Source organism: Chiloscyllium plagiosum, unplaced genomic scaffold (genome assembly GCF_037043375.1).
Source record: "Chiloscyllium plagiosum isolate Xiang-an unplaced genomic scaffold, Cpla_swu_hap1 HiC_scaffold_14, whole genome shotgun sequence".
Lineage (NCBI taxonomy): Eukaryota > Metazoa > Chordata > Chondrichthyes > Orectolobiformes > Hemiscylliidae > Chiloscyllium > Chiloscyllium plagiosum.
Genome location: NW_028270152.1, coordinates 70,514,633 through 70,542,401, shown reverse-complemented (window position 1 = coordinate 70,542,401; position 27,769 = coordinate 70,514,633). Strand labels below are relative to the sequence as shown.

Here is a 27,769-nt window from a genome sequence, read left to right as displayed (position 1 = left end):
CTGCTAATAAAATTAATATTTGTGAAATGCAGCCATCCATTTGAAGCAACACCCATAACCTGTTTTGCAATGTCACAGATAAATGTTGTTAGGGAAGACACGTTCTGTTGAAAGATCATCAACCTGAGAGGCGACACTGTCTCCAGAAATTGTGGATTATGTGCTGAATATTTCAAAAATGAGCAGTAGTTTGGTTTTAGAAAAGGTCCCTGTTCTGAGACCATAAGAAATAGGAACAGGAGGAGGCCATTCGGCCCCTTGAGCGTGTTCCACCGTTCAGTATGATCATGGCTGATTCAAACCTCCTCACATCCATTTGTAGTGGACAGATTATCTCCGAGTACGAGACCTTGATCAGATGGGTCAATGGGCTGAGCAGTGCCAGATGGAGTTTAATTTAGATAAATGTGAGGTGTTGCCTTTTGGTAAGGCAAACCAGGACAGGACTTATGCAGTTAATGATAGGGCACTGAGGAGTGTTGCCAAACAAAGAGCCGAGGGGTGCAAGTTTATAGTTCCTTGAAAGTGGAGTCACATGGTGAAAAAGGCATTTTGAACACTTATCTTAATTGGTCAGAATTTTGTGTATAAGAATTGGGATGTTATGTTGCAGCTGGACAGGACATTGGTGAGGCCACTTTTAGAATACTGCGTACAATTGTAGTGATAGATGTACAGCACGGAAACAGACACTTCGGTTTAACTCATCCATGCCGGCCAGGTATCCTAAATTAATCTAGTCCCATTGTGCAAGCATTTGGTTCAAATCTGTCTAAACCCTTTCTATAGATATACCCATCCAGATGCCTTTTAAATGTCCTAATTGTACCAGCCTCCACCACTTACTGTGGCAGATCACTCCATACACACATCATCCTCTGCGTATAAAAGTTGCCCCTTAGGTCTCTTTTAAATCTTTTGCCCTTTTTTTCTTAAAACTATGCCCTGTACTTTTAGACTCCCCCACCCAGGGAAAAAACCTTGGCTATTCACCTTATCCATGCCCATCATGATCTTATAAACCTTTATAATGTCACCCCACAGCCTTCAACACTCCAGAGAAGACAGCCCCAGCCACTTCCTTAAGTTCAAATCCTCCAACCCTGGCAACATCCTTGTAAATCTTTTCTGACCCCTTTCAAGTTTCACAATGTCCTTCCTATGGGAGGGAGACCAGAATTACACACAATATTCCAACAGTGACCTAACCAATGTCCTGTACAGCCACAACATGACCTCCCAACTCCTCTACCCAATGCTGTGGCTAATAAAGGCAAGCAACCAAACACCTTCTTCACTATCCTATCTACTCTACTTCCACGAAACTATGAACCTGCAGTTCAAGATCTCTTTGTTCAGCAACACTCACCAGGACATGAGCATTAAGTGGGGCTTTCTTCTTTATAGCATCAGAGGCTGAGGGGTGATCTTATAGCAATTTATAAGATCATGAGGGGCATGGATAGGGTGAATAGCAAAGGTCTTTTTCCTACGTTGGCAATTAGCATAGGTTTGAGGGGAAAGATTTAAAAAGGGGTAACATTTCACGGAGCAGGTAATGTATGAAATGCATATATGGAATGAACTGCTGGAGGAAGTGGCAGGGGTTGGAGCAATTACAACATTTAAAAGACATCAGGATGGGTATATGAATAGGAAGAATATAGTGATATGGGCCAAATGCTGACAAATGGGACTAGGTTAGAGTGGGGTGACTGGTTGGCATAGACAGGTTGGATCGAAGTTTCTGTCTGCGTGCTTTGTGACTCTGTAACCCTTGATTGCCCTACTGAACAAGAATCTCTATCTCAGCCATAAACAGGCTCTGCAACCACAGCTTTCTTTGGCAAGGCATTCCAAAAACACTCAACCATATTAAGAGAAATTCTTCATCTCAGTCTTCAATTGGCACCTCTATTCTGAGACTATGCTCTCTTTTCCTAAACTGTCCCATGAGGGGAAACATAGGATTTTTCCAAGATGGTGGCAAAATAGGACACTCCTGTCAGAGGTCCTCTGCTCCACCTGTTCTTTTGTTTTTCTGGGGATTTTTTGTCTTTTTTTTTCCTCCTTCTCTCCCCTTAGCACAGGATGGAAATACTGGTGCAGCAGCAGGCGCAAGCAGCAAGTTCCCAGAGCAGCGGGCCCTGGTACAGCATGTGGGCTTTGAGTTCTGGAACAGGGCAAGCATCAAGTCCTGGTAGAGAATGTGGACTGCGAGCCCAGAGCAGCATGGGAAAGCAGCCTTTGAGCGTCATGCAGGCAGTAAGTCCTGGGCGGAGGCTAGAAGGGGTGAGGCAGTCCTGACACTTACCTTGGAGCAGCTGAGTGCTGGTACGGAGCAGTCTGGGCTTGGAGCAGAGCGGGGACTGCTATTAGACTGGCAGTCTAACAGCAGTCTAAGATAAAAGGTAGGTGGCACACCCTCCTCATTCCTGAAGAAGGGCTTATGCCCGAAACGTCGATTCTCCTGCTCTTTGGATGCTGCCTGACCTGCTGCGCTTTTCCAGCAACACAATTTTCAGTTGTTGTCATAAAAAGCCAGACATTGTAAAATCTTTTCATTGTACTCCTACAATGCAGTACATGTGACAATAAAAGAATATTTAATTGTATTATTGTATCCTCTCAGCATTTATTCTGTCAAGCTCCTTTAAAATTCTGTGTTCACTACCGCAGCTAGGCGGTAGTGTGGGGGTAAGGAAAGAAAATTTAATTTTTTTAAAAAAATTCTATGTTTCAATGAGATCGCCTATCATTCTTCTAAACTGTAGTGAGTAGAGTCCCATCTGTTAAACCTTTGCTCAAAAGATAACCTCTCCATGTTGGGGATCATCTTAGTGAAACTTTTCTGAACTGTCTCCAGTGAAATAATACATTTTAAATAAGGGACCAAAACAGTTTAGAATACTCCAGATGTGGTCTAACGAACACCTTGTGTAGATGCAGTAAAACTGCCCTACTCTTATATTCCAACTCCCTTGAAATAAGGTCCAATTGAGTCATGAAATGCTTACAACTACTTGACAGGTTATGCAACACCTTAATTAAATGTCTTATCTGAGAGATAGCATTCCTGATAGTGCAGCACTCTTAATACAGGTCCAGAGTGTCAGTTTGAGAATCTCTGAACTGGAACACTCAAAATGTTATGAACGCAGAGAAATTAGGCAGTTAAATTCACGGTAAGAAGCGAAATGGTAGAAAAGGGCCAGTTAGTAACCCAAAAAAAAGTCATCTTGCAGAAATATTTAAACAAATGAAGTCACAACTTCAAAAGTGCTAACTTTCCAACTAACTTCAGTCCAATTAATGGGTGATCCCAGTGCACTATGGGGGTTGTAGTTCCAAGCTGTTGATTGATTCATAGGAGGCGGACAGTGACAGACTACAATTCCCAGACTGTAACAGCGTTGGTAGGATTAGCGCAGGCGCATTGTGTAGGAGTGGGATCGGAGATGCTGGTGGCTGGAGCTCGGTTCGGAGCCCGGCTCCGTCTGCAGCCTGAGGCCGTCAGACGGTTACATCGCAACTACAGTCAGGACCATGGCGGCACGGTAATTCCTAGGCACCGGGTTACGGGGGAGGTACATCACTGGAGGGGAGGGGGAATCTAATGGTGTTCACAGATTATAGGCAAATCAGTGTTACCGTACCTGTTAATGGGTAATCACATTGAGATGGTTATTACAGTACCTGTTAATGGGTATTCACATTGAGATGGTTATTACAGTACCTGTTAATGGGTATTCACATTGAGATGGTTATTACAGTACCTGTTAATGGGTATTCACATTGAGATGGGTTATTACAGTACCTGTTAATGGGTAATCACAGTGATATGGGTTATTACAGTACCTGTTAATGGGTATTCACATTGAGATGGTTATTACAGTACCTGTTAATGGGTATTCACATTGAGATGGGTTATTACAGTACCTGTTAATGGGTAATCACAGTGATATGGGTTATTACAGTACCTGTTAATGGGTATTCACATTGAGATGGGTTATTACAGTCTCTGTTAATGGGTATTCACATTGAGATGGGTTATTACAGTCTCTGTTAATGGGTATTCACATTGAGATGGGTTATTACAGTACCTGTTAATGGGTATTCACATTGAGATGGGTTATTACAGTACCTGTTAATGGGTATTCACATTGAGATGGTTATTACAGTACCTGTTAATGGGTATTCACATTGAGATGGTTATTACAGTACCTGTTAATGGGTATTCACATTGAGATGGGTTATTACAGTACCTGTTAATGGGTATTCACATTGAGATGGGTTATTACAGTACCTGTTAATGGGTATTCACATTGAGATGGGTTATTACAGTACCTGTTAATGGGTATTCACATTGAGATGGTTATTACAGTACCTGTTAATGGGTATTCACATTGAGATGGTTATTACAGTACCTGTTAATGGGTATTCACATTGAGATGGGGTATTACAGTACCTGTTAATGGGTATTCACATTGAGATGGGTTATTACAGTACCTGTTAATGGGTAATCACAGTGATATGGGTTATTACAGTACCTGTTAATGGGTATTCACATTGAGATGGGTTATTACAGTACCTGTTAATGGGTATTCACATTGAGTTGGGTTATTACAGTACCTGTTAATGGGTATTCACATTGAGATGGGGTATTACAGTACCTGTTAATGGGTATTCACATTGAGATGGGTTATTACAGTACCTGTTAATGGGTAATCACAGTGATATGGGTTATTACAGTACCTGTTAATGGGTATTCACATTGAGATGGGTTATTACAGTACCTGTTAATGGGTATTCACATTGAGTTGGGTTATTACAGTACCTGTTAATGGGTATTCACATTGAGATGGGGTATTACAGTACCTGTTAATGGGTATTCACATTGAGATGGGGTATTACAGTACCTGTTAATGGGTATTCACATTGAGATGGGTTATTACAGTACCTGTTAATGGGTATTCACATTGAGATGGGTTATTACAGTACCTGTTAATGGGTAATCACAGTGATATGGGTTATTACAGTACCTGTTAATGGGTATTCACATTGAGATGGGGTATTACAGTACCTGTTAATGGGTATTCACATTGAGATGGGGTATTACAGTACCTGTTAATGGGTATTCACATTGAGATGGGTTATTACAGTACCTGTTAATGGGTATTCACATTGAGATGGGTTATTACAGTACCTGTTAATGGGTATTCACATTGAGATGGGTTATTACAGTACCTGTTAATGGGTATTCACATTGAGATGGGTTATTACAGTACCTGTTAATGGGTATTCACATTGAGATGGGTTATTACAGTACCTGTTAATGGGTATTCACATTGTGATGGGTTATTACAGTACCTGTTAATGGGTATTCACATTGAGATGGGGTATTACAGTACCTGTTAATGGGTATTCACATTGAGATGGGTTATTACAGTACCTGTTAATGGGTATTCACATTGAGATGGGGTATTACAGTACCTGTTAATGGGTATTCACATTGAGATGGGTTATTACAGTACCTGTTAATGGGTATTCACATTGAGTTGGGTTATTACAGTACCTGTTAATGGGTATTCACATTGAGATGGGGTATTACAGTACCTGTTAATGGGTATTCACATTGAGATGGGTTATTACAGTACCTGTTAATGGGTATTCACATTGAGATGGGTTATTACAGTACCTGTTAATGGGTATTCACATTGTGATGGTTATTACAGTCTCTGTTAATGGGTATTCACATTGTGATGGGTTATTACAGTACCTGTTAATGGGTATTCACATTGAGATGGGGTATTACAGTACCTGTTAATGGGTATTCACATTGTGATGGTTATTACAGTCTCTGTTAATGGGTATTCACATTGAGATGGGGTATTACAGTACCTGTTAATGGGTATTCACATTGAGATGGGTTATTACAGTACCTGTTAATGGGTATTCACATTGTGATGGTTATTACAGTCTCTGTTAATGGGTATTCACATTGAGATGGGGTATTACAGTACCTGTTAATGGGTATTCACATTGAGATGGGTTATTACAATACCTGTTAATGGGTATTCACATTGTGATGGGTTATTACAGTACCTGTTAATGGGTATTCACATTGAGATGGGGTATTACAGTACCTGTTAATGGGTATTCACATTGTGATGGGTTATTACAGTACCTGTTAATGGGTATTCACATTGAGATGGGGTATTACAGTACCTGTTAATGGGTATTCACATTGTGATGGGTTATTACAGTACCTGTTAATGGGTATTCACATTGAGATGGGGTATTACAGTACCTGTTAATGGGTATTCACATTGAGATTGGTTATTACAGTACCTGTTAATGGGTATTCACATTGAGATGGGTTATTACAGTACCTGTTAATGGGTATTCACATTGAGATGGGGTATTACTGTACCTGTTAATGGGTATTCACATTGAGATGGGTTATTACTGTACCTGTTAATGGGTATTCACATTGAGATGGGGTATTACAGTACCTGTTAATGGGTATTCACATTGAGATGGTTATTACAGTACCTGTTAATGGGGATTCACATTGAGATGGGTAAACAGTACCTGCAGATGGGTATTCACATTGAGATGGGTTATTACAGTACCTGTTAATGGGTATTCACATTGAGATGGTTATTACAGTACCTGCTGATGGGTATTCACATTGAGATGGGTTATTACAGTACCTGCAGATGGGTATTCACAGTGATATGGGTTATTACAGTACCTGTTAATGGGTATTCACATTGAGATGGGTTATTACAGTACCTGTTAATGGGTATTCACATTGAGATGGGGTATTACTGTACCTGTTAATGGGTATTCACATTGAGATGGGTTATTACTGTACCTGTTAATGGGTATTCACATTGAGATGGGGTATTACAGTACCTGTTAATGGGTATTCACATTGAGATGGTTATTACAGTACCTGTTAATGGGTATTCACATTGAGATGGGTTATTACAGTACCTGTTAATGGGTATTCACATTGAGATGGGTTATTACAGTACCTGTTAATGGGTATTCACATTGTGATGGGGTATTACAGTACCTGTTAATGGGTATTCACATTGAGATGGGTTATTACAGTACCTGTTAATGGGTATTCACATTGAGATGGGTTATTACAGTACCTGTTAATGGGTATTCACATTGAGATGGGTTATTACAGTACCTGTTAATGGGTATTCACATTGAGATGGGTTATTACAGTACCTGTTAATGGGTATTCACATTGAGATGGGGTATTACAGTACCTGTTAATGGGTATTCACATTGAGTTGGGTTATTACAGTACCTGTTAATGGGTATTCACATTGAGATGGGTTATTACAGTACCTGTTGATGGGTATTCACATTGAGATGGGGTATTACAGTACCTGTTAATGGGTATTCACATTGAGATGGGTTATTACAGTACCTGTTAATGGGTATTCACATTGAGATGGTTATTACAGTACCTGTTAATGGGTATTCACATTGAGATGGGGTAAACAGTACCTGCAGATGGGTATTCACATTGAGATGGGTTATTACAGTACCTGTTAATGGGTATTCACATTGAGATGGTTATTACAGTACCTGCTGATGGGTATTCACATTGAGATGGGTTATTACAGTACCTGCAGATGGGTATTCACAGTGATATGGGTTATTACAGTACCTGTTAATGGGTATTCACATTGAGATGGAAATGTGTTGCTGGAAAAGCGCAGCAGGTCAGGCAGCATCTAGGGAACAGGAGAATCGACGTTTCGGGCATTAGCCCTTCTTCAGGACGATAAATCTGGCTTTGCTTAATTGTGTATCTTCCCAGAACTGGAAATGGTGAAGCACAGAATTATTTTTTTTTAATTTGAGTTGGTTTGCTGAGATTTTTTCAATTTTGAACTAATCATTGAAATCACTACATCATTTTTTAAAATCTGGTAGCATAAAATGATTACAAAACTGCACATGCTAACTGATTCCAGCTTCAATCACACTATGTGTGAACAAGCCTGAAATCAGGAAGACTAACACTCCTTTTAGTGCTCTTAACTGCCCGGTGATTTGTGCTTGGAAATTTATTGTCTGAATTGCATTTGAACACTCGTTTTTGGCTTTACTACGATGATCCCTCCTGTATAAAAAGTGGAAAATAAGGAATGTTTGGATCAGTTAATAGGAGGTGGGTTGTGATTGGTGGTGGAGGGTGGTGGTGGCGGGAGAGGCTACTCTTAGTTTGTATCCACTAACAAATCTGAGTTGTAGTAATATTTGAAGATAAAAGCGATTCTACTCTAAATGTTAATCTGTTTGAACTTTGATTTATTACAGCTGAACTCATTGATTATTGCCTTGTGAAATGCTAGCTTTGCATTATTCACATCAAAAGCTAATCAAGATCAAGTGTTTGCTACTTAAATAATATTGCTAACTGTTAGAAAAATAAAATACTAGGCGTGTGAGATTGCCACAATATAGTTATTGAAGCGTGAAAGTGCTAGCAGAATCATTATCTTGCCATTCCCAACTTAAGTAATAGATCACAACAGTTACGTTTGTACTTAGACAGGCTGAACATCATACGGACATTGTATATGTGTTTACAATGATCGTGGGAGAAGTTGACCATGATGTCGGATTCTGTTTCATTGAATTCCAGACCCTGAATATTTCCACATCGTATTCTCCATTTCTCTGGACCTCAACTTTATATGTGCAGTCATTGCTGCTGGTGACTAAGGATCAGCTTTAGACATGTCCGTTTAATGCATGGTCTAATTAATCATTAAAGCTGTGTGTTTGTAATTTCTTACATTGGAACCTTTTTAGTTTTCAAAAAAAAAGCAAATTTCCCAGAAAGTTATGTAGAGTACCTCATTTCCAGATACCTGATAACCTGCAATATCCAGAAAAACGGACTTCTTTTCATAGGTGGCCACGCAGTGAAGAAACTCACTAATTCGTTCTGGGAGTTATGACTTCAGGTGTTGGAATGCCAAGCAATTATCAGCTTTGTTTGTCTGGCGTTTCCTGTGCTCCATAGGACTTGTGAACCTTGACCCCCACTTAACCCAGCTTGAAAACGTTTGGGGAGCTGTTGCATTAGATATTTTTTGCACTGAATTAAGGGATCCCTTTCCCCCCGCCCCCAAAAAAAACCAAAGAAGTTTGTCCCCAAGTTTTGAGGTACTGGAGTTGCTGAGAGATTTCACGTTTGCCCATCCTTATATTGTTAAAGTTTTAGTTGAAAATTTATCATCTTGTACTTTTGGAACAGGGAATCCTGAAATTCTCCACATTTATTTTGCTGATTTACAGCAGCCGGTTTGTGTACAGGGCAGGTATTAGCATAACGGTAATGACACTGAACTACTCATTCAGAGACTCGTACTAATGTTCTGAGGACATGGGTTCAAATCCCACAAATTTAATGAATAAATATGGACCATAAAATAGCTCAGATTGATGTAAAAACCCTAGCAATGTCCTTTAGAGAAAGAAATCTGCTGTTTTTATTCAGGTGGGCTTATGTGACTTGCGGTGTGCAGCAATATTGTTGATTCTTAACTACTCTCTGAGATAGTCTAGCAAAGCCATTTAATTCAAAGGCAGTTATGGATGGATCATGAACACTGGCACTGCCAACAATGCCTCAATTCCATGAAAGAATAAAGGGGGAGAAATACCTTTCTCCCTAACAATGCTTATGGATCATATGGTGGTCTATATTAGGACATTGTTTGACTGGATACAATGGTGACATGGTTATGCCGTGAGAATTTGAATTTCGTTTTTAAAAATTCTGGAACTGTAAGGCTCATATAATTCGAAATGGTAATCAGATCATCCTCACTGGTCTTTCAGGGAAAGATAACTGCTAGCTGACCAGTGTGTGTTCCAGACCCACACTTACACGGCTGAGTCTTATCACCTCAAGTTCCTTCCTAAGGCAGCTTGAAATGGTTGATGCTGTACTGGTAACAGTGCTAACTTGAGTACTGGGTATGTTTTAAGCTAGGAGTTTGCATATTCTCCCAGTGCCTGCGTGGGTTTCCTCCAGGTGCTCTGGTTTCCTCCCATAGTCCAAAGATGTGCAGTTAGATGGATTAAGCATGGTAAATTGTTCATAATGTCCAGGGATGTGCAGGCTAGGCGGATTATTCATGGGAAATGCAGGGTTACAGGGATAAAGGGTGGTGGGTCTGGGTGGGTTGCTGTTTGGAGGGATGGTAGAAACTTGATGAGCTGAAAGGCCTGTTTCCACATTGTTTCCCATTCATAGAATCCCTACAATGTGGTTAGATTGATCACCCATATTAAACTACTAAACAATCTAATCATAACACCTTCCCATCAGGCGTGTTGAACTAAACTGATACAGTCTCAGTATTTGACAATCTCGTTTGCAGAATAGGTGTGTTCCCTCTACTGCAATCTCAAAAGTCAAGACCCGTGAGTGACGCAATTTTGTCGGCGATATTGCCTGGCAAATGAAGCTGAGGGGCAAGAAAGCATTTTGAAACATAAATCTTATATCTAATTTGGGTCAGTTGTGTGCCAAGTTTCAAATGAATATCATAGTTTTCTTGTGTTCATGTCAGAATTTTATGAGCGCCTACAGGTTGTACTCGGGTAATGCACGTTCCAGCTGCGGGATTTGCTTATAACATCGCTGAGGAATTAAGGAACCGTATTTTCGAGAACGCTTACCTCTGTTCACAGTAGCAACCCTGACTGTTCCTTATCCTCAAGTGCAGCTTCACCTCCTGTTAAAAATCATTTATAGAATCAGCTTGTACTCTCTTTTCCTATTCCTATTTTCTATTCAAGGTCCTGACAACCCTGAGTGAAACATTTCTCCTTGTCTCCCTGAGTTGCAAAGAAGAGTTATATTGGACTCAAACCATTAACTCATTTCTCACTGCCACAGATCATGACCAGGGTCAGGATAGACACCTCAGCACCACACTCTACCGCAAACCCACAGACAACCTCACAATGCTACACTTCTCCAGCTTCCACCCAAAACATATTAAAACAGCCATCCCCTATGGACAAGCCCTATGCGTACACCGGATCTGCTCAGATGAGGAGGAACGTGACAGGCACCTGGAAGTACTCAGAGATGCCCTCATAAGAATGGGGTACAATGCCCATCGACCGCCAGTTCCGACGTGCCATAGCAAGGAACTGTAATGACTTCCTCAGGAGACAGACACATGCTGCAACCGACAGGGTACACTTCGTTGTTCGTACTTCCCAGGAGCTGAGAAACTACACCATGTTCTTCGTGACCTGCAACACATTATCAATGAGGATGAGCACCTCGCCAAGACCTTCCCCACACCTCCACTGCTTGCCTTTAAACAACCGCCAAACCTCAAACGGATCATTGTTCATAGCAAGCACCCGGCTTTCAGGACAACTCCATACAACCCTGTCATGGTAGGCACTGCAAGACATGGCAGATTGTGGGCATGGATACCACCATTACGCGTGGGGACACCTCCCACCATGTACGTGGCAGGTACTCATGTGACTCAGCCAACGTTGTCTATCTTATACAATGCAGGCAAAGATGCCGTGAGGTATGGTACATTGGGGAAACTGAGCAAAGGCTACGGGAACGGATGAATGGGCACCACACAATAATCAACAGACAGGAGGGTTCCCTCCCACTTGGGGAACACTTCAGCGGTCCAGGACATTCAGCCTTGGACCTTCGGGTGACCATCCTCCAAGGTGGACTTCGGGACAGGCAGCAGCGAAAAGTGGCCGAGCAGAGGCTGATAGCTAGGTTCCATACCCATAGGGAGGGCCTCAACCGGAACCTTGGGTTCATGTCACACTACAGGTGACCACCATTGCACTATACACACACACACAGACACTCCTACACACACACACACACACACACACACACAGGCACTCCTATACACACGGACATACACATACACAGACACGCACACAGACACTCTCACACACCCTTACAGACACACCCACTCCCACACTCTCAAATGCATCCTCTCAGAGACTTAGACCACTCTATACTCACGCACACACATATACACACTCTCTCACAGACACTCACAACCCCCCACCCCAGACACACACTCCCATACTCTCACATGCATCCCCTCACAGACTTAAGACACTCTACACTCACATACGCACACATATACACTCTCTCTCACACTCACAATCCCCCAACCCAGACTGATAGACACACACACACACACGTGCAAAGACCCACATGCACACATGGGGTGAATTTGTACTTGCAGAGTTACATTGTACTTTGCTCAAAAACTGCATGAATTCATGTAAAACTCTGTTATCTCACTTTTTAGATTAGAATCAATCTAAACATCATGGCACAGACAGCGAACTCAGGGGGCTAACACCTTCAACATATTGTTTAGCTAACACCAATTGTTACAGTTAACCTGAGAATGCAACTTTTAAAAAAACGTTTTGTGATTTACACATGAAAGAAGTAAAACTATCATGGTATTCGAACAGATGAAGACTCAACAGATATTCCAGTTATTTTTCAATGTATAATTTCAGTTACATCACACTGTAAACCTTTGCTCTAAATTCTGTGCCTTACAATTGTGTTCTCCACAACCACCCGATGAAGGAGCGATGCTCCGAAAGCTAGTACTTCCAATTAAACCTGTTGGACTATAACCTGTTGTGTGATTTTTAACTTTGTACACCCCAGTCCAACACCGGCCTCTCCAAATCATGACAGATCCTGCCACCTGTCAGACGTACTGAGTTTCTCCAGAACTTCCTGTGGGCGGCACGGTGGCACAGTGGTTAGCACTGCTGCCTCACAGCGCCAGAGACCCGGGTTCAATTCCCGCCTCAGGCGACTCTCTGTGTGGAGTTTGCACATTAGATTAGATTAGATTACTTACAGTGTGGAAACAGGCCCTTCGGCCCAACAAGTCCACACCGCCCTGCCGAAGCGCAACCCACCCCTACATCTACCCCTTACCTAACACTACTGGCAATTTAGCATGGCCAATTCACCTGACCTGCACATCTTTGGACTGTGGGAGGAAACCGGAGCACCCGGAGGAAACCCACGCAAACACGGGGAGAATGTGCAAACTCCACACAGTCAGTCTGCATGGGTTTCCTCCGGGTGCTCCGGTTTCCTCCCACAATCCAAAAATGTGCAGGTTAGGTGAATTGACCATGCTAAATTGTCCGTACTGTTAGGTGAAGGGGTAAATGTAGGGGTCTGGGTAGTATACGCTTCAGCGGGTCGGTGTGGACTTGTTGGGCCGAAGGGCCTGTTTCCACACTGTAAGTAATCTAATCTAATCTAATCTAATCTAATGTCTTTTCACTGAACATTTATTTTGCTCTTGATATTGGTTTTCTGTATTTACATTAGGCATATAAACAAAATGCTGGAAGTATTCATCAGATTAGGCACCATGTGGGGAGACAGAAACAAAGCCAAAGTTTCAGCTTGATAACATTTGTCACGTATATTACCTCATAGTGTTCCTTAGTTGAGCCAAGGATGATATTACAAAAGGTGAAACAAACTGGAGGCGGGGTCAGGAATATTATTAAGTTTTACTTTTGTCTCCCCATCCCCAAATTATTAAAGAGTGGACTGATGTATTCCTCTTTTGGAATAGCTAAGGAGGAGAGGAAGATCAGCCCAGCTTGGGAGTCTTGTGCTTTGTAAATGGAGTCAGTCTTTAGAATAAGTAGTTTAACCTGACAACATGGCTTGATCTACCTCCATGGGTATATCCCTAAGTTGTAATGTCCCTATGAATTCTCGCTGTCATGAGGTTTGGTTGCCAGGCTTGCTCCTGCTTTGTAGAAACTGCTAACTTAGACAACTTGGTCCATGTTTTGAGTTTGCTGCATCTGTGTCTCTCCTTATCTAAAAGAGACTTTTATCTGACTCTCAAGTCATTTGAATCAACCTTTTAGTTATATATTATTGTATAATAATACAGACCTTTGAGTCTCAATAGCTTAGGACTGCTATACATCGTCATGTCATTAATGTTTACACCCTTATCGCACTAAATTAAGTGTAACTTATATTTAGCTCTAAGAATGTCAACATATTTTGGAGTCTTACTTGAGGGAATCTATTGTATTTTCTATTCAGGAATCGCTAAAGAAGACGGTACTATATGAATTCCATCGGAATAATGGAGCTCGGATGGTGGAATTTGCGGGGTGGAGTATGCCTGTGCAGTACAAGGAAAGTCACATCAGCTCACACTTGCACACTCGCCAGCACTGCTCATTATTTGATGTATCCCATATGTTGCAGGTAAGACCAGAGTCTGGAGATTGTACACCAAGGAGCTTAACCATGCCTTTGTGGCACTGACCAGGTCAGCCTTTTCTAACATGGGTTTTACCAATGGAACCTAGCTCTTGGTCAAACTGAGACACATGAAAGATATAAGATGTTGTAGACCTCTTAGTCAATAAGCTACAGAACAACGGATTGGTTTTTAGCACAGACTGATTCACGGTGGCCAATCCATAAATTTGCCTTTCTCAGTCACGTACCTTGTGTGACTATGAAAAGAACCGCTTAGATGCTGTGGTGGGAATGAAAACCTGATTGAAAGAATTTAAACAATTTGGGAGAATTTACAAAGTCTGTTGTGGGCATCATTAATCATTTCTCTAAGCATTCTGCTATTCTTTTGGCTAATGGGAGGTTTGTATTTAAAACTTTTAGGTAGTACCTGTTTCCTTAGGCATTCGTGCAGGAAGTACAGCTGTTCGCGGCTAACACTGTGTCGGATAGCATTCATTTCCCATTTTCGGTCCATTTTCAGCGTATTATGCCAGTAGGTCTTAGAAAGTTTTGAAGCTCAGGTTGAGGTTCTGGATGTAGGTTTGCTCGCTGAGCTGGGAGGTTCATTTCCAGATGTTTCGTCATCCTACTAGGTAACATCTTCAGTGGGCCTCAAGCGAAGCAAGGTACATGATTCCTGCTTTCTATTTATATAATTGTGTTCCTTTGGGTTGGTGATGTCATTTCCTGTGGTAATGTCATTTCCTGTTCTTTTTCTCAGAGGCTGGTAGATGATATAATATAATATAATATGATATAATACAAACAGAAAGCGGGAATCATGTACCCTGCTTCGCTTGAGGCCCACTGAAGATGTTACCTAGTAGGGTGATGAAACGTCTGGAAATGAACCTCCCAGCTCAGCGAGCAAACCTACATCCAGAATTTGGGAAAAGATGGGAATGGATTTGGGAAGGAACAATACAGTCTCAGATTTTAGAAAGGAAAGGGAGGTTGGAGATGATTTATTAATTTGCATCTGTGGCAGGAGATTTTTGAGGCGAGGGATGATGACAGCAGATTTAAAAAGAAGGGTCAAACATCTGAAGTGTGTTGGCTGACTTGAGATCAGGAGAGGAAATTTGATCATCGGCAGTTTAATGGGAAAATTATATTTTGGGAACTGAAGATCTGGAAAAGCAGAGAGAAAAAAAATCCTTGGAATGTAGCAACAAGACTAGATAACAATAAGACAAAATGTAAGGCTCTTTTTCGCGATATTTGTTACATTCAAGAAAAATAGGAAGCTAGGCAAAGGAGGAGGGGTAGCACTGTTAATCAAGAATAATATTTGTGCAAAGGTTAGCGTTGAACTTGTTTCAGGGAATTAGGATGTAAAATCAGTTTGGATGGAGATGAGGAATAGTAATGAAAAGAACTCACGAGTGACAGTTGTCCACAGGCTTCCTAAGAAGAACCACAATGTGGGACAAAGTATACAAGAAGAGATGTACCTACTAGAGAAGGAGCAAAATTTGACCTACCCTTGGGAAATAAGGGCAAGTGACTGAGGTGTCAGTAGGGGAGCACTTGGAGCCAGTGATCATAATTCTATTAGTTTTAAAATAGTTATGGAAAAGGATAGACCTGATCTAAACAGTAAAGTTCTAAATTGGAGGCAGGCTAATTTTGATGGTATTAGGCAAGAACTTTCAAAAGTTGATTGGGGATGGATGTTCGCAGATGAAAGGACGGCTGGAAAGTGGGAAGCCTTCAGAAATGAGATAACGAGGGTCCAGAGACAGTATGTTCCTGAAAACAAAAAAATACTGGAAATCACAGTGGGTCAGGCAGTATGCATGGGGAGAGAACAAGCTAACATTGTAGGGGGAGGATTGATAGGGGAGAAAGGGTATCATTGAGCAGATTAAGTCATTAAGATGTGAGAATAGCAGAACAGAGTCCCACTGGAATGGGGGTACGGGAGAGAGGACATGGTGGCACCATTTCTCCCCCAGCACTCCACCTCCCCCCAATTATTGCATAACTACTGCCCTCTCCACACTTCATGTCAGCTCCAATGAAGAGTCATCTAGACTCAAAATGTTAGCTTGCTATCACTCCATGGATGCTGCCTGACCCACTGTGATTTCCAGCATTTTTTTGTTTTTTGTACAGATTCGAACATCTGCAGTAATTTTCACAGACAGTATGTTCCTGTCAGTGTGAAGGGCAAGGCTGCTAAGTGTAGTGAATGCTGGATGACAAAAGAAGTTGAGGTTCTGGTCAAGGAAACAAAAGTCGGGTATAGACAGCATGGATCAAGTCAATCCTTAGAGTTTAAGGGCAATAGAAGTATACTTAAGAGGGAAATCAGGAGGGCAAAAAGGGGTCATGAGAGAGCTTTTGCAAATAGGGTTGAGGAAAATCCAAAGTGTTTCCACAAATACATTAAGGACAAAAGGATAACGAGAGAAAGAACAGGGCCCTTTAAAGATTAACAAGGCCATCTACATGTGGAACTGCAGGAGATGGGGAAGATGCTAAATGAGTATTTTGCATCAGTGTTTCCTGTGTGGAATTATATGGAAGCGAGAGAACTTGGAGAAGTAAATAGCGATATCTTGAAAAGTGTCCATATTACAGAGGAGATGGTGACTGTCTTAAATCGCATAAAAGTTGTTAAATTCCCAGGACCGGATTCTGTGGGAAGCTAGTGAGGTGATTGCTGACCTCCTTGCTGAGATATTTGTATCATCAATAGCCATGGGGGAGGTTGACTAACACGGTGCCATTATTTAAGAAAGGTGGTAAGGAAAAGCCAGGGAACTGTAGACCGGTGAGCCTGATATCAGTGGTGGGCAAGTTGTTGGGACAGAATCCTAAGGGACAGGATTTACATGTATTTGGAAAGATAAGGACTGATTAGAGATAGTCAAGATGGCATTGTGCTTGGGAAATCATATCTCACAAACTTGATTGAGTTTTTTTTGAAGAAGTAACAAAAAGGATTGATGAGGGCAATGTGGTGGATGTGATCTATATGGACTTCAGTAAGGCGTTCGTCAGGGTTCCACATGGTAGACTGGTTAACAAAGTTAAATCACATGGAATACAAGGAGAAGTAGCCACTTGGATACAAAATTGGTCCAAAGGTAGGATACAGAGGGTGGCGATGGGGGATTGCTTTTCAGACCAGAGGCTTGTGATCAGTGGTGTCCCGCAAGGATTGGTGCTGGGTCCACTGCTTTTCATCATTTATATCAAGGATGTGATGTGAACATAGGAGGTCTAGTTAGTAAATTTGCAGATGACACTAAAGTTGGAGGTGTAGTGGACAGCAAAAAAGGTTACCTTGAAGTACAACGAGACCTTGATCAGATGGGCCAATGGGCTGAGGAGTGCAGATGGAGTTTAATCTAGATAAATGTGAGGTGCTACATTTTGGCAGGGCAGGACTTATACACTTAATGGTAAGATCCTGGGAATAAATAGGGATGGTCATGAGGCCAAACTTGGGTGAGATTAAAAAGGAAGGGAATCAATTATTAAGGATAGAGTTATATGGATAGATTTAAATTGATAAAATACTCTGTGGACAGAATGTTTGGCACGAGGGTCGAATGTTGTTTGGAGGGCAGCAAACCAAGGGCCAAAAAGTGGAAATCTGAGGCTGGATGAATCATCTGGAGTTTTGCATGGGGTCAAACCTGAATCATTATGTACATAATTAAAATAAATGCTCATACTATGTCATGAACTTTACAAACTGAGTTTGTGCTTCAGTCCTAGTGAATGAGCAGAGCACGCAGGTGGTTCTCCACTTTTTCATCCACAAACCCATCTGGCTGCAAGAACATCATTTTTATTTTATCTCTGGCATAACTGAGAGTCAACAGTGACTACACAGAGTGTCTGCTTTGTTTCAGAGCAAGGTGATGGGGAAGGATCGAGTGAAATTCATGGAGAGTTTGATCGTTGGGGACATTGCTGAGCTGAAAGATAACCAGGTGAGAATCAAATTCTCTCATCAAAAAGCATGCACTCTAATTCTTGTGGTCTGCTGCTCTGTTTCAGACTAGTGAGAAAAGAAAGTAACTTGCCTTTAAGCAGTGCCTTGTTCATCCTCAGGCCGTGCAGCCAGGGGAGTACTTGTGAAGCTCAACACACAAATCGATCTGCGCACTGCATGATCCTGCAGACAGCACAAGAGATCAATTTTGAATCATTTGTTTCAGTAATCTTGGTTGCTACTTTAAATATTGGCCAGTACGCTGGAGGGGAACTCTCCTGTTGTTCTTCGAATAGTGCATCCACTGAGAGGGGAGAGAACAATGGATTAATGGAAAGACAATATCTCCAACCATGCAGCCCCCTCCCAGTACTGGAACGCTGGCCCAGAATTTGCCCTTAAACCTCTCGAGTGGGACTTGAATCCACAACCTTTTGAATCTGAAGGAAAAGTTCTACCATCTGAGCCATGGCTGAGCATCAGTAGTAAAGTGCTTGGCATTGCCTGAAGCCTTACAGACCAGAATTTGTGCTTGACTCCTGGTCTTTGTTGCTTGTAAGTGGGTTTTGTGGTTAACATAAGCTTTGTGGGGTAGAGTGGAGAATCATTGTTATCTAGTTTTGTGCTCCCGATTACTAATCGGTAACCCCTGTCACAGAGTTTAGTGGTTAGCTGTGATGCTAACATTTAACCTACAGCTTTCCGCTGTTGAAGTTGAAAGTGTGAGAGCTTGAATGGGTAGTTCAAGTCCAGTAATCAAAATAGAAGGGAAAAGGTTGGCACTATGATAGGGTTAGGTTTAATGTCATTAATGTCTTTGGCTTGAGTATCTCCTGGTGTCTACATCCATAATTAACTGAAAAGTAAATGAATTCATGAAACAATATTAAACATAACTACTTCACTGTCCAGGTACTATAAAAGTGCTGACATAGATGGGAACTTCCACTCCTTCATTTTGCCCAGTTTTTATTCTTTTGCAAGGTAATTGTGGTAAGTAAACCTAGTATTTCAGCATCTAATCATCCTCCAGAAGATGGTAGTAAGACACATTCTTGAACCACTGCAGATACCTGGTTTGACTTTTCGGTCATGGTTTGATGTAAGTGATGAGTGGCTCATTAAGCCCTTTCAGAAGGGAGTGTAGAATCAGCAGAGTGCTGTGTGTCTGTAATACCTTGCTGATCTGTTTCGCTGGCCTAACCTATACCTTTGATTTAAAGGTAAGTATTCTAAATGTGAAATGAGATGATGCAAGTATTTAGAACCTTGATTGAAATATTAAGTAGTATTAGTTTGAAGTTGTTGAAGATAAAAATTAATACATTTACAGTGAATAGAGATTTTGCTAATATACAGTAACAGGCAGAGGCGATGGCCTCAAGGTATTATTGCTGGATGGTTAACCCAGAGACCCCGATTAACATTCTGGGGACCTGGGTTCAAATTCCACCAGGGCAGACAGTGGAATTTGAATTCAACAAATATCTCGAATTAAGAGTCTAATGACTGTTATAAATCCATTGCTAATTGCTGGAAAAACCCATCTGGTTCACTGTTGACCTTTTAAGAAAGGAAATCTGTCATTCTCACTTGGTCTGGCCTATATGTGATTGCAGACCCACAGCAATGTGGTTGAACCTCAACTGCCCTCTGGGCAATTAGGGATGGGCAGTAAACGTTGCCTAGCCAGGAATGCCCTCAACCCAGGAATGAGTAAAGAAGAAAAACTGAAAAACTACAATATGTTATTGCAGTATGCTACTATGGGTCAATGAGTCAAAATTTATTGTTCCTTTGTAGTAGAATGACAATATTAAGCAATCTCATGTCAAAATGAAATGACTTGACTGTAATGACTGAAATGAGAAATATTTTGGCACCCCCAAAGTTTGATCACGGGATTAAAATGTGCAGTTTCCTTTACAAATTGCTGTCAATTTAGTATAGTTTGTATATAGAATAGTTTTTCTGTATTTTCCCTCATTTTGATAACCCTTAAGTTTGACTATTCCAATGCACTTCTTGGTTGGTCTCCCACATTCTACCCTCTGTAAACTTTAGATCAATCAAAACACTGCTGAGTACAGGAGTTGGGAGGTCATGTTGCGGCTGTACAGGACATTGGTTATACCACTGTTGCAATATTGCGTGCAATTCTGGTCTCCTTCCTATCAGAAAGCTGTTGTGAAACTTGAAAAGGTTCAGAAAAGATTTACAAGGATGTTGCCAGGGTTGGAGGATTTGAGCTACAGGGAGAAACTGAACAGGTTGGGGCTGTTTTCCTTGGAGCGTCGGAGGCTGAGGGGTGACCTTATAGAGGTTTACAAAATTATGAGGGGCATGGATAGGATAAATAGACAAAGTCTTTTCCCTGGGAATGGGGAGTCCAGAACTAGAGGGCATAGGTTTAGGGTGAGAAGGGAAAGATATAAAAGAGACCTAAGGGGTAACGTTTTCACGCAGAGGGTGGTTCGTGTATGAAATGAGCTGCCAAAGGATGTGGTGGAGGCTGGTACAGTTGCAACATTTAAGAGGCATTTGGATGGGTATGTGAATAGGAAGGGTTTGGAGGGATATGGGCCGGGTGATGGCAGGTGGGACTAGATTGGGTTAGGATATCTGGTCGGCATGGACAGGTTGGACCAAAGGGTCTGTTTCCCTGCTGTACATCTCTATGACTGTATAACTAGTTGGTCATAACAAATAAGGATGGCAAATACCCTTCTCTTAATGACATTATTGAACATAATGCTTTTTTATGACAATTAATGACTGAGGCCAATCCATATTTATTCATTTATTGAATTTAAATTCCACCTTTTTTTTTCTTATGACTACTTAGGTCTACTTAGTGAAAACAGAAATCTAAGACCCAAAGGCATATTAGGCAACCAGGAAAGAGGCCTCTGTATTTATAACAAAGCAAATATGGGCCGTAAATTCCATTTCATCTCCTGCTAAAAACTTTGTTCATCTTTCTTCAGTCATTTGACTTTCTTAAAGCAGCAGGTAAACCACAGCTTTCATTTACTTGAGCATTTCTTGATGTCTACATCCATAATTAACTGAAAAGTAAATGAATTCAATAGACAATAGGTGTAGGAGTAGGCCATTCTGCCCTTCGAGCCTGCACCACCATTCAATATGATCATGGCTGATCATCCTTAATCAGTATCCTCTTCCTGCCTTATCTCCATAACCCTTGATTCCACTATCCTTGAGAGCTCTATCCAACTCTTTCTTAAATGAATCCAGAGACTGGGCCTCCACTGCCCTCTGGGGCAGAGCATTCCACACAGCCACCACTCTCAGGGTGAAGAAGTTTCTCCTCGTCTCTATCCTAAATGATCTACCCCGTATTTTTAAGCTGTGTCCTCTGGTTCGGCACTCACCCATCATGGAAATATGTTTCCTGCCTCCAGAGTGTCCAATCCTTTAATAATCTTATACGTCTCAATCAGATCCCCTCTTAGTCTTCTAAACTCAAGGGTATACAAGCCCAGTCGCTCCAGTCTTTCAGCGTAAGGTAGTCCCGCCATTCCAGGAATTGACCTTGTGAACCTACGCTGCACTCCCTCAATAGCCAGAATGTCTTTCCTCAAATTTGGAAACCAGAACTGCACACAATACTCCAGGTGTGGTCTCACCAGTGCCCTGTACAGCTGCAGAAGAACCTCTTTGCTTCTATACTCAATCCCTCTTGTTATGAAGGCCAGCATGCTATTAGCCTTCTTCACTACCTGCTGTTCCTGCATGCTTACCTTCATTGACTGGTGTATAAGAACACCCAGATCCCTTTGTACTGCCCCTTTACCTAAATTGATTCCATTTAGGTAGTAATCTGCCTTCCTGTTCTTGCCACCAAAGTGGATAACCATACATTTATCCACTTTAAACTGCATCTGCCATGCATCTGACCACTCACCTAACTTGTCCAGGTCACCCTGTAATCTCCTAACATCCTCCTAACATTTCACCCTGCCACCCAGCTTAGTATCATCAGCAAGTTTGCTAATGTTATTATTAATACCATCTTCTATATCATTAACATATATTGTAAAAAGCTGTGGTCCCGGCACTGATCCCTGCGGTACCCCACTGGTCACTGCCTGCCATTCCGAGATGGAGCCGTTTATCACTACTCTTTGTTTCCTGTTAGCCAACCAACTTTCAATCCAAGTTAGTACTTTGCCCCCAATACCATGCACCCTAATTTTCCTCACTAACCTCCTATGTGGGACTTTATCAAAAGCTTTCTGAAAGTCCAAGTACACTACATCTACTGGATCTCCCTCGTCCATCTTCAGAGTTACATCCTCAAAAAGTTCCAGAAGATTAGTCAAGCATGATTTCCCCTTCATAAATCCATGCTGACTCTGACCTATCCTGTTACTACTATCCAGATGTTGGATTAGTGGTGCTGGAAGAGCACAGCAGTTCAGGCAGCATCCAAGGAGCAGCGAAATTGACGTTTCGGGCAAAAGCCCTTCATCAGCCAAAACGTGCTCTTCCAGCACCACTAATCCAGAATCTGGTTTCCAGCATCTGCAGCCATTGTTTTTCCCTCGTCGTTTTTACCTGCGCTCCAGATGTGTCGTAATTTCATCCTTCATAATAGACTCCAGCATCTTTCCCACCACTAAGGTCAGACTAACTGGTCTATAATTTCCTGCTTTCTCTCTCCCACCTTTCTTAAAATGTGGTACAACATTAGCCACCCTCCAATCCGCAGGAACTGATCCCAACTTTCGAACTCTGGAAAATAATCACCAACGCATCCACGATTTCTCGAGCCCCTCCTTCAGTACCCTGGAATGTAGACCATCAGGCCCTGGGGACTTATCTTCCTTCAGACCTAACAGTCTCACCAACACCAATTCCTGGCAAATATAAATTCCCTTAAGTTCAGGTCCTTCAGCCACTGTTACCTCAGGGAGATTGCTCGTGTCTTCCCCAGTGAACACAGATCTGAAGTACCAATTCAATTCTTCTGCCATTTCTTTGTTCCCCGTAATATATTCCCCTGTTTCTGTCTTCAAGGGCCCAATTTTAGTCTTAACCATTTTTTTGCCTTTCACATACCTAAAAAAGCTCTTACTATCCTCCTTTATATTTTTGGCCAGTTTACCTTCGTACCTCATTTTTTCTCTGCGTAATTCCTTCTTAATAATCTTCTGTTGTTCTTTAAAAGCTTCCCAGTCCTCCGTTTTCCCACTTATCTTTGCTGTGTTATACTGTTTCTCTTTTAACTTTATATGTTTCTTAACTTCCCTCGTCAGCCACGGCCACCCATGCCTCCTCCTAGGATCTTTCTTCCTTTTTGGAATGAACTGATCCTGCATCTTCTGCATTATACGCAGAAATATCTGCCATTGTTCCTCCACTGTCATCCCTGCTAGGGTATTGCACCATTGAACTTTGGCCAGGTCTTCCCTCATAGCTCCATAGTTCCCTTTATTCAACAGAAATATTGTCACTTCCGATTGTACCCTCTCCCAGTAACTATTTCAATGTCCTGATACTCTAAAAGTAGATATTGTCAATCTAGAAATTGTCCCAACAGTTCCATATCTGGTACCATGGTGGGATTTTAATCCATTTCCCGAAAGCATTAGGCTGGACCTCTGGCCTACACATCCAGAGGCATTGTTATGTTATCATCTCCCCAGTTGTCTGCTTTCACAGACCTAAGTTGGCTAGCTGATGGTGTTGTGAATATGTTTTTGTATTTATAGACTGAAAAATTAGAAGGTATGGGACTGTTAAATGACTGAAGAAAGATGAACAAAGTTTTTAGCAGGAGATGAAATGGAATTTACAGCCCATATTTGTTTTGTTATAAATACAGAGGCCTCTTTCCTGGTTGCCTTTCTGGTCTTAGTTTTTCACTGAATCAACCTAAGTAGTCATGAGGTAAAAAGGTGAAGTCTCTCACTCCTTCTTTCACTGGAAGTTCTTGGGAACCCGATTAAAGTTTCTAAAATATCAGCATTTCTCACCAGCTTATAAACCTTGAAAAGCTGAACTGTGACCACTTTCCAAAGACTCAGATCCAGTTTGATTCCTGATGAAGGGCTTTTGCCCGAAACATCGATTTTCCTGCTCCTTGGATGCTGCCTGAACTGCTGTGCTTTTCCAGCACCACTCTAATCCAGACTCGGGGTTTCCAGCATCTGCAGTACTCGTTTTTAATCCAGTCTAACGGAAGATCTTCGATCAGTCTATGGCTGTCAGCAATTTGATTTTATCGAAAGAAACCCGAGGACCCTGAGAACTGATCAAATTTGTTTCCAGCAGGGCTGTTTTCTTCTTTTGCTCCTTTTTAAAAAAAAAAATCTCTGCAAAGACTGTTGTCTTTTTGTATCGTGTGAATGTATCTGTTTTGGGATTAAGGAGATACAGTCCAAATTTTGAATTATAGTACCGATGTCATGGTGTTTGCCACTTGTTCAAAGATTACATTTTGTGGTATTATAAACAGGTTATTTGAGTTCATTAAAGAAGTCTGATGAAAGTCTCTTTTACTCTGGATAGTTGTACAAAATGATGGAATCGATACACGGTGTGACTGGTGGACTATTGAGGCTTCATTACCAGTGCATACCTCTCATCACAGTCGTAGTAATGACAGGCGTCGAGGTAGGGTGATGCTACACTTGTCCTTGGTGGTACAGTCAACAAAGTGTGATGTCAGCCGGGGAAAGTGAACATTGAGAGACCTCAGTGTGAGCTATACTGCAATTTCCCTCACTGTCAAATAACCTGGTAATACTAGGTTGACAGGCCACAATCCAACTCCCAATAAATTGCATGCCATCAGGTAGAGCATTTCTAGGGCATTTTCCGTAGGAAATCTAGAATGCGCTTTTCTGAATGATATTCCTGAAAGTGTACTTCAAGGATTATTTTGTGATGATAGAGTGAAGGGATCATCCTGCAGCGCTGTCAATCCCGTTTCCAAAACCTCCAGGTCAATAAATCCCATTCTGTTCATCACCCCATTCAGTATCCGGAGAAAAATCTGCTCAAATATAGGAGAAGGAAGCTGTTGGAAACGGCACCTGGAGCCCGGAATGAGTGAGTGGTTAACTGATTTGACAATAGTGCACACGTTTCTACTCATTGGTGGCTCCAGTCGGTTCCTCCTGACTGGTTTTATTTATTGGGTGCAATTTCGACGTGTCCTTCAGTCCTAACCTTTCATTTCTTTCTGTTCAGGGTACGCTGTCACTCTTCACCAATGAAAAGGGAGGGATAAAGGACGATCTGATAGTGACTCGGACTTCAGATGAATATCTGTACATTGTATCGAATGCTGGCTGTGCTGACAAAGACTCTGCCCACATGAAGGTACATTGGCTTTGCTGTAGACACCGCAAGGACACAAGCATGCACGCATGAAGTGACTGAGTTATCATTATGGGATCTTGGCTGCTGTGTTCACTGCTGAGTTGTAGGTGGCCAGAACATTCTAGATTCAGTCGTGGCTTTGCAAACTCCTGAGTCATCCTGCTTTAGGCAGTATTTAGGCCCCAATTTGGGTATTGACAAAACAGAATGTGGCATCGTTTTATTGTATTATTGAGTCGGGTTGCTATTTTTGATAGGGTGTTAAGGAAGAAACAATTCCATCGATTTGCTCTTAGAACTGTGCTAAAGTTAAGTCTGATTTTTGAGGATTGTGATGTACAAGTTACTGCATCAGCATTCACGAAGGAAACTTGCTGGGATTGATTGGGAACAGAGTGTGGGGCTTTCACAGGATCTGCAGACACATGCTCTTCCATCTTGCCCTGACTTTGACACTCAATCATTGGTTTTCCTAATTTGAAATATCCTTGAGGTATGTCTGACCTGACATTCAATTCATCTATCCATTCATCCCTCTGGGGAGGATAAAAAACCTTGAGCTAATTTAGGAGAAAGGGGCTTTTGGAAACTGCACTTTAGGCACAGGGGGTTTGACACTGGCGCACACACACACGAGGAGTGATTACCCCACTGGTTATGGGGCAGGATGCTGTGAGTTTGTCACATAAGTTCTTCAATAGTTCGGACGCCTCATCATGCTCTGAAGTGTGTGTCTTTGTTAATTGCCTTCCTTCTGTTCCTAGGAGAGACTGGCTGAGTTCAGAGCTGCTGGAAATGATGCTGACCTGGAGTTTTTAGAGGCGGGATTGATAGCGCTGCAAGGTGACCATTTCACACTATCATCCCTGAATAATCCTGAATTGTCAGAGTTCTACTTAAAAATTTCTGTCTTTTTGATGCTGCCTGATCCACAGATTTAATATTTATATTTTAAAATATCTCCCCTGCAAGCGTACTCTTGCCTAGGTGAGTACAGTGTTCACACTTGCACAGGCAAATGTATCCCTGTGCATGGGCACAGTCAATCACACTCATGGGATATCCCCCCACCGCATGTAAAGTGAGAAGAACCCGGGCCCACACGCTGTCATTGCCCCTTGGCTTACATCTCCCCCATCCTCAAGCATTTATCTGACCTCAACATTGGCCTTTACTCATGCTCACCTCCCTGACACACACTCTCTCTCTCTCAGACACCCTAAGCCTCTACTATCCGCTCCCCGGGTCCGGCACACTCTCCTCCCTGGGACCCGCACACTCTCCCTCCCACTCCCCGGGGCCGGCACACTCTCCCTCCCACTCCCCGGGGCCGGCACACTCTCCCTCCCACTCCCCGGGGCCCGCACACTGTCCCTCCCACTCCCCGGGGCCCGCACACTGTCCCTCCCACTCCCCGGGGCCCGCACACTCTCCCTCCCACTCCCCGGGGCCCGCACACTCTCCCTCCCATTCCCCAGGGCCCACACACTCTCCCTCCTACTCCCCGGGGCCCGCACACAATCTCTCCCTCTCCCTGGGGCCCGCACACAATCTCTCCCTCACGCTCCCCGGGGCCCGCACACACTCCCTCCCTCTTCCCGGGGCCCGCACACTCTCCCTCCCACTCCCCGGGGCCCGCACACAATCTCTCCCTCTCCCTGGGGCCCGCACATACTCCCTCACACTCCCCAGTACCCACACGCACTCCCTCCCTCTCCTGGGGGCCGCACACTCTCCATCCCTCTCCCCGGGGCCCACACACTTTCCCTCCCACTCCATGGGCCACGCACTCTCTCTCCCTCTCCCTGGGGCCCGCACACTTTCCCTCCCACTCCCTGGAGTCCCACACACTTGGCCTCCCAGTTGTGTGGAACTGTATCCTCTGCCTCCTGCTCTGGAGCCCCTGTCCCCTGGATTCCCTTTCCTGGCTGTCAAGTTCTCTGCATCTGGGTCCTGGGCACCTGCGTCCTCTGCTTCCTTGTGGCATTCCTGGGAACATGCTACGTTGTAATTTGCTTGTTTTAAACTAATAAACATTTTTCTTGTTACTCGAATGCATGCTATTTGTCCCACAACTTCCATGT

At 42.5% G+C, this 27,769-nt stretch overlaps 1 protein-coding gene across 1 annotated transcript in view; it reads left to right on the top strand.

The window, feature by feature from the left end:
• Positions 1-3,444: 3,444 nt before the first annotated feature.
• amt (aminomethyltransferase) overlaps positions 3,445-27,769 on the top strand; it is a 40,393-nt gene continuing 16,068 nt past the window's right edge. The window contains exons 1-5 of the mRNA XM_043708522.2: positions 3,445-3,557; positions 14,174-14,341; positions 18,250-18,330; positions 25,554-25,685; positions 26,450-26,528. Of these exons, the coding sequence (XP_043564457.1) occupies positions 3,459-3,557; positions 14,174-14,341; positions 18,250-18,330; positions 25,554-25,685; positions 26,450-26,528 (559 nt within the window). The 5' untranslated portion in view covers positions 3,445-3,458. The remainder of the gene's footprint in view (positions 3,558-14,173; positions 14,342-18,249; positions 18,331-25,553; positions 25,686-26,449; positions 26,529-27,769) is intronic.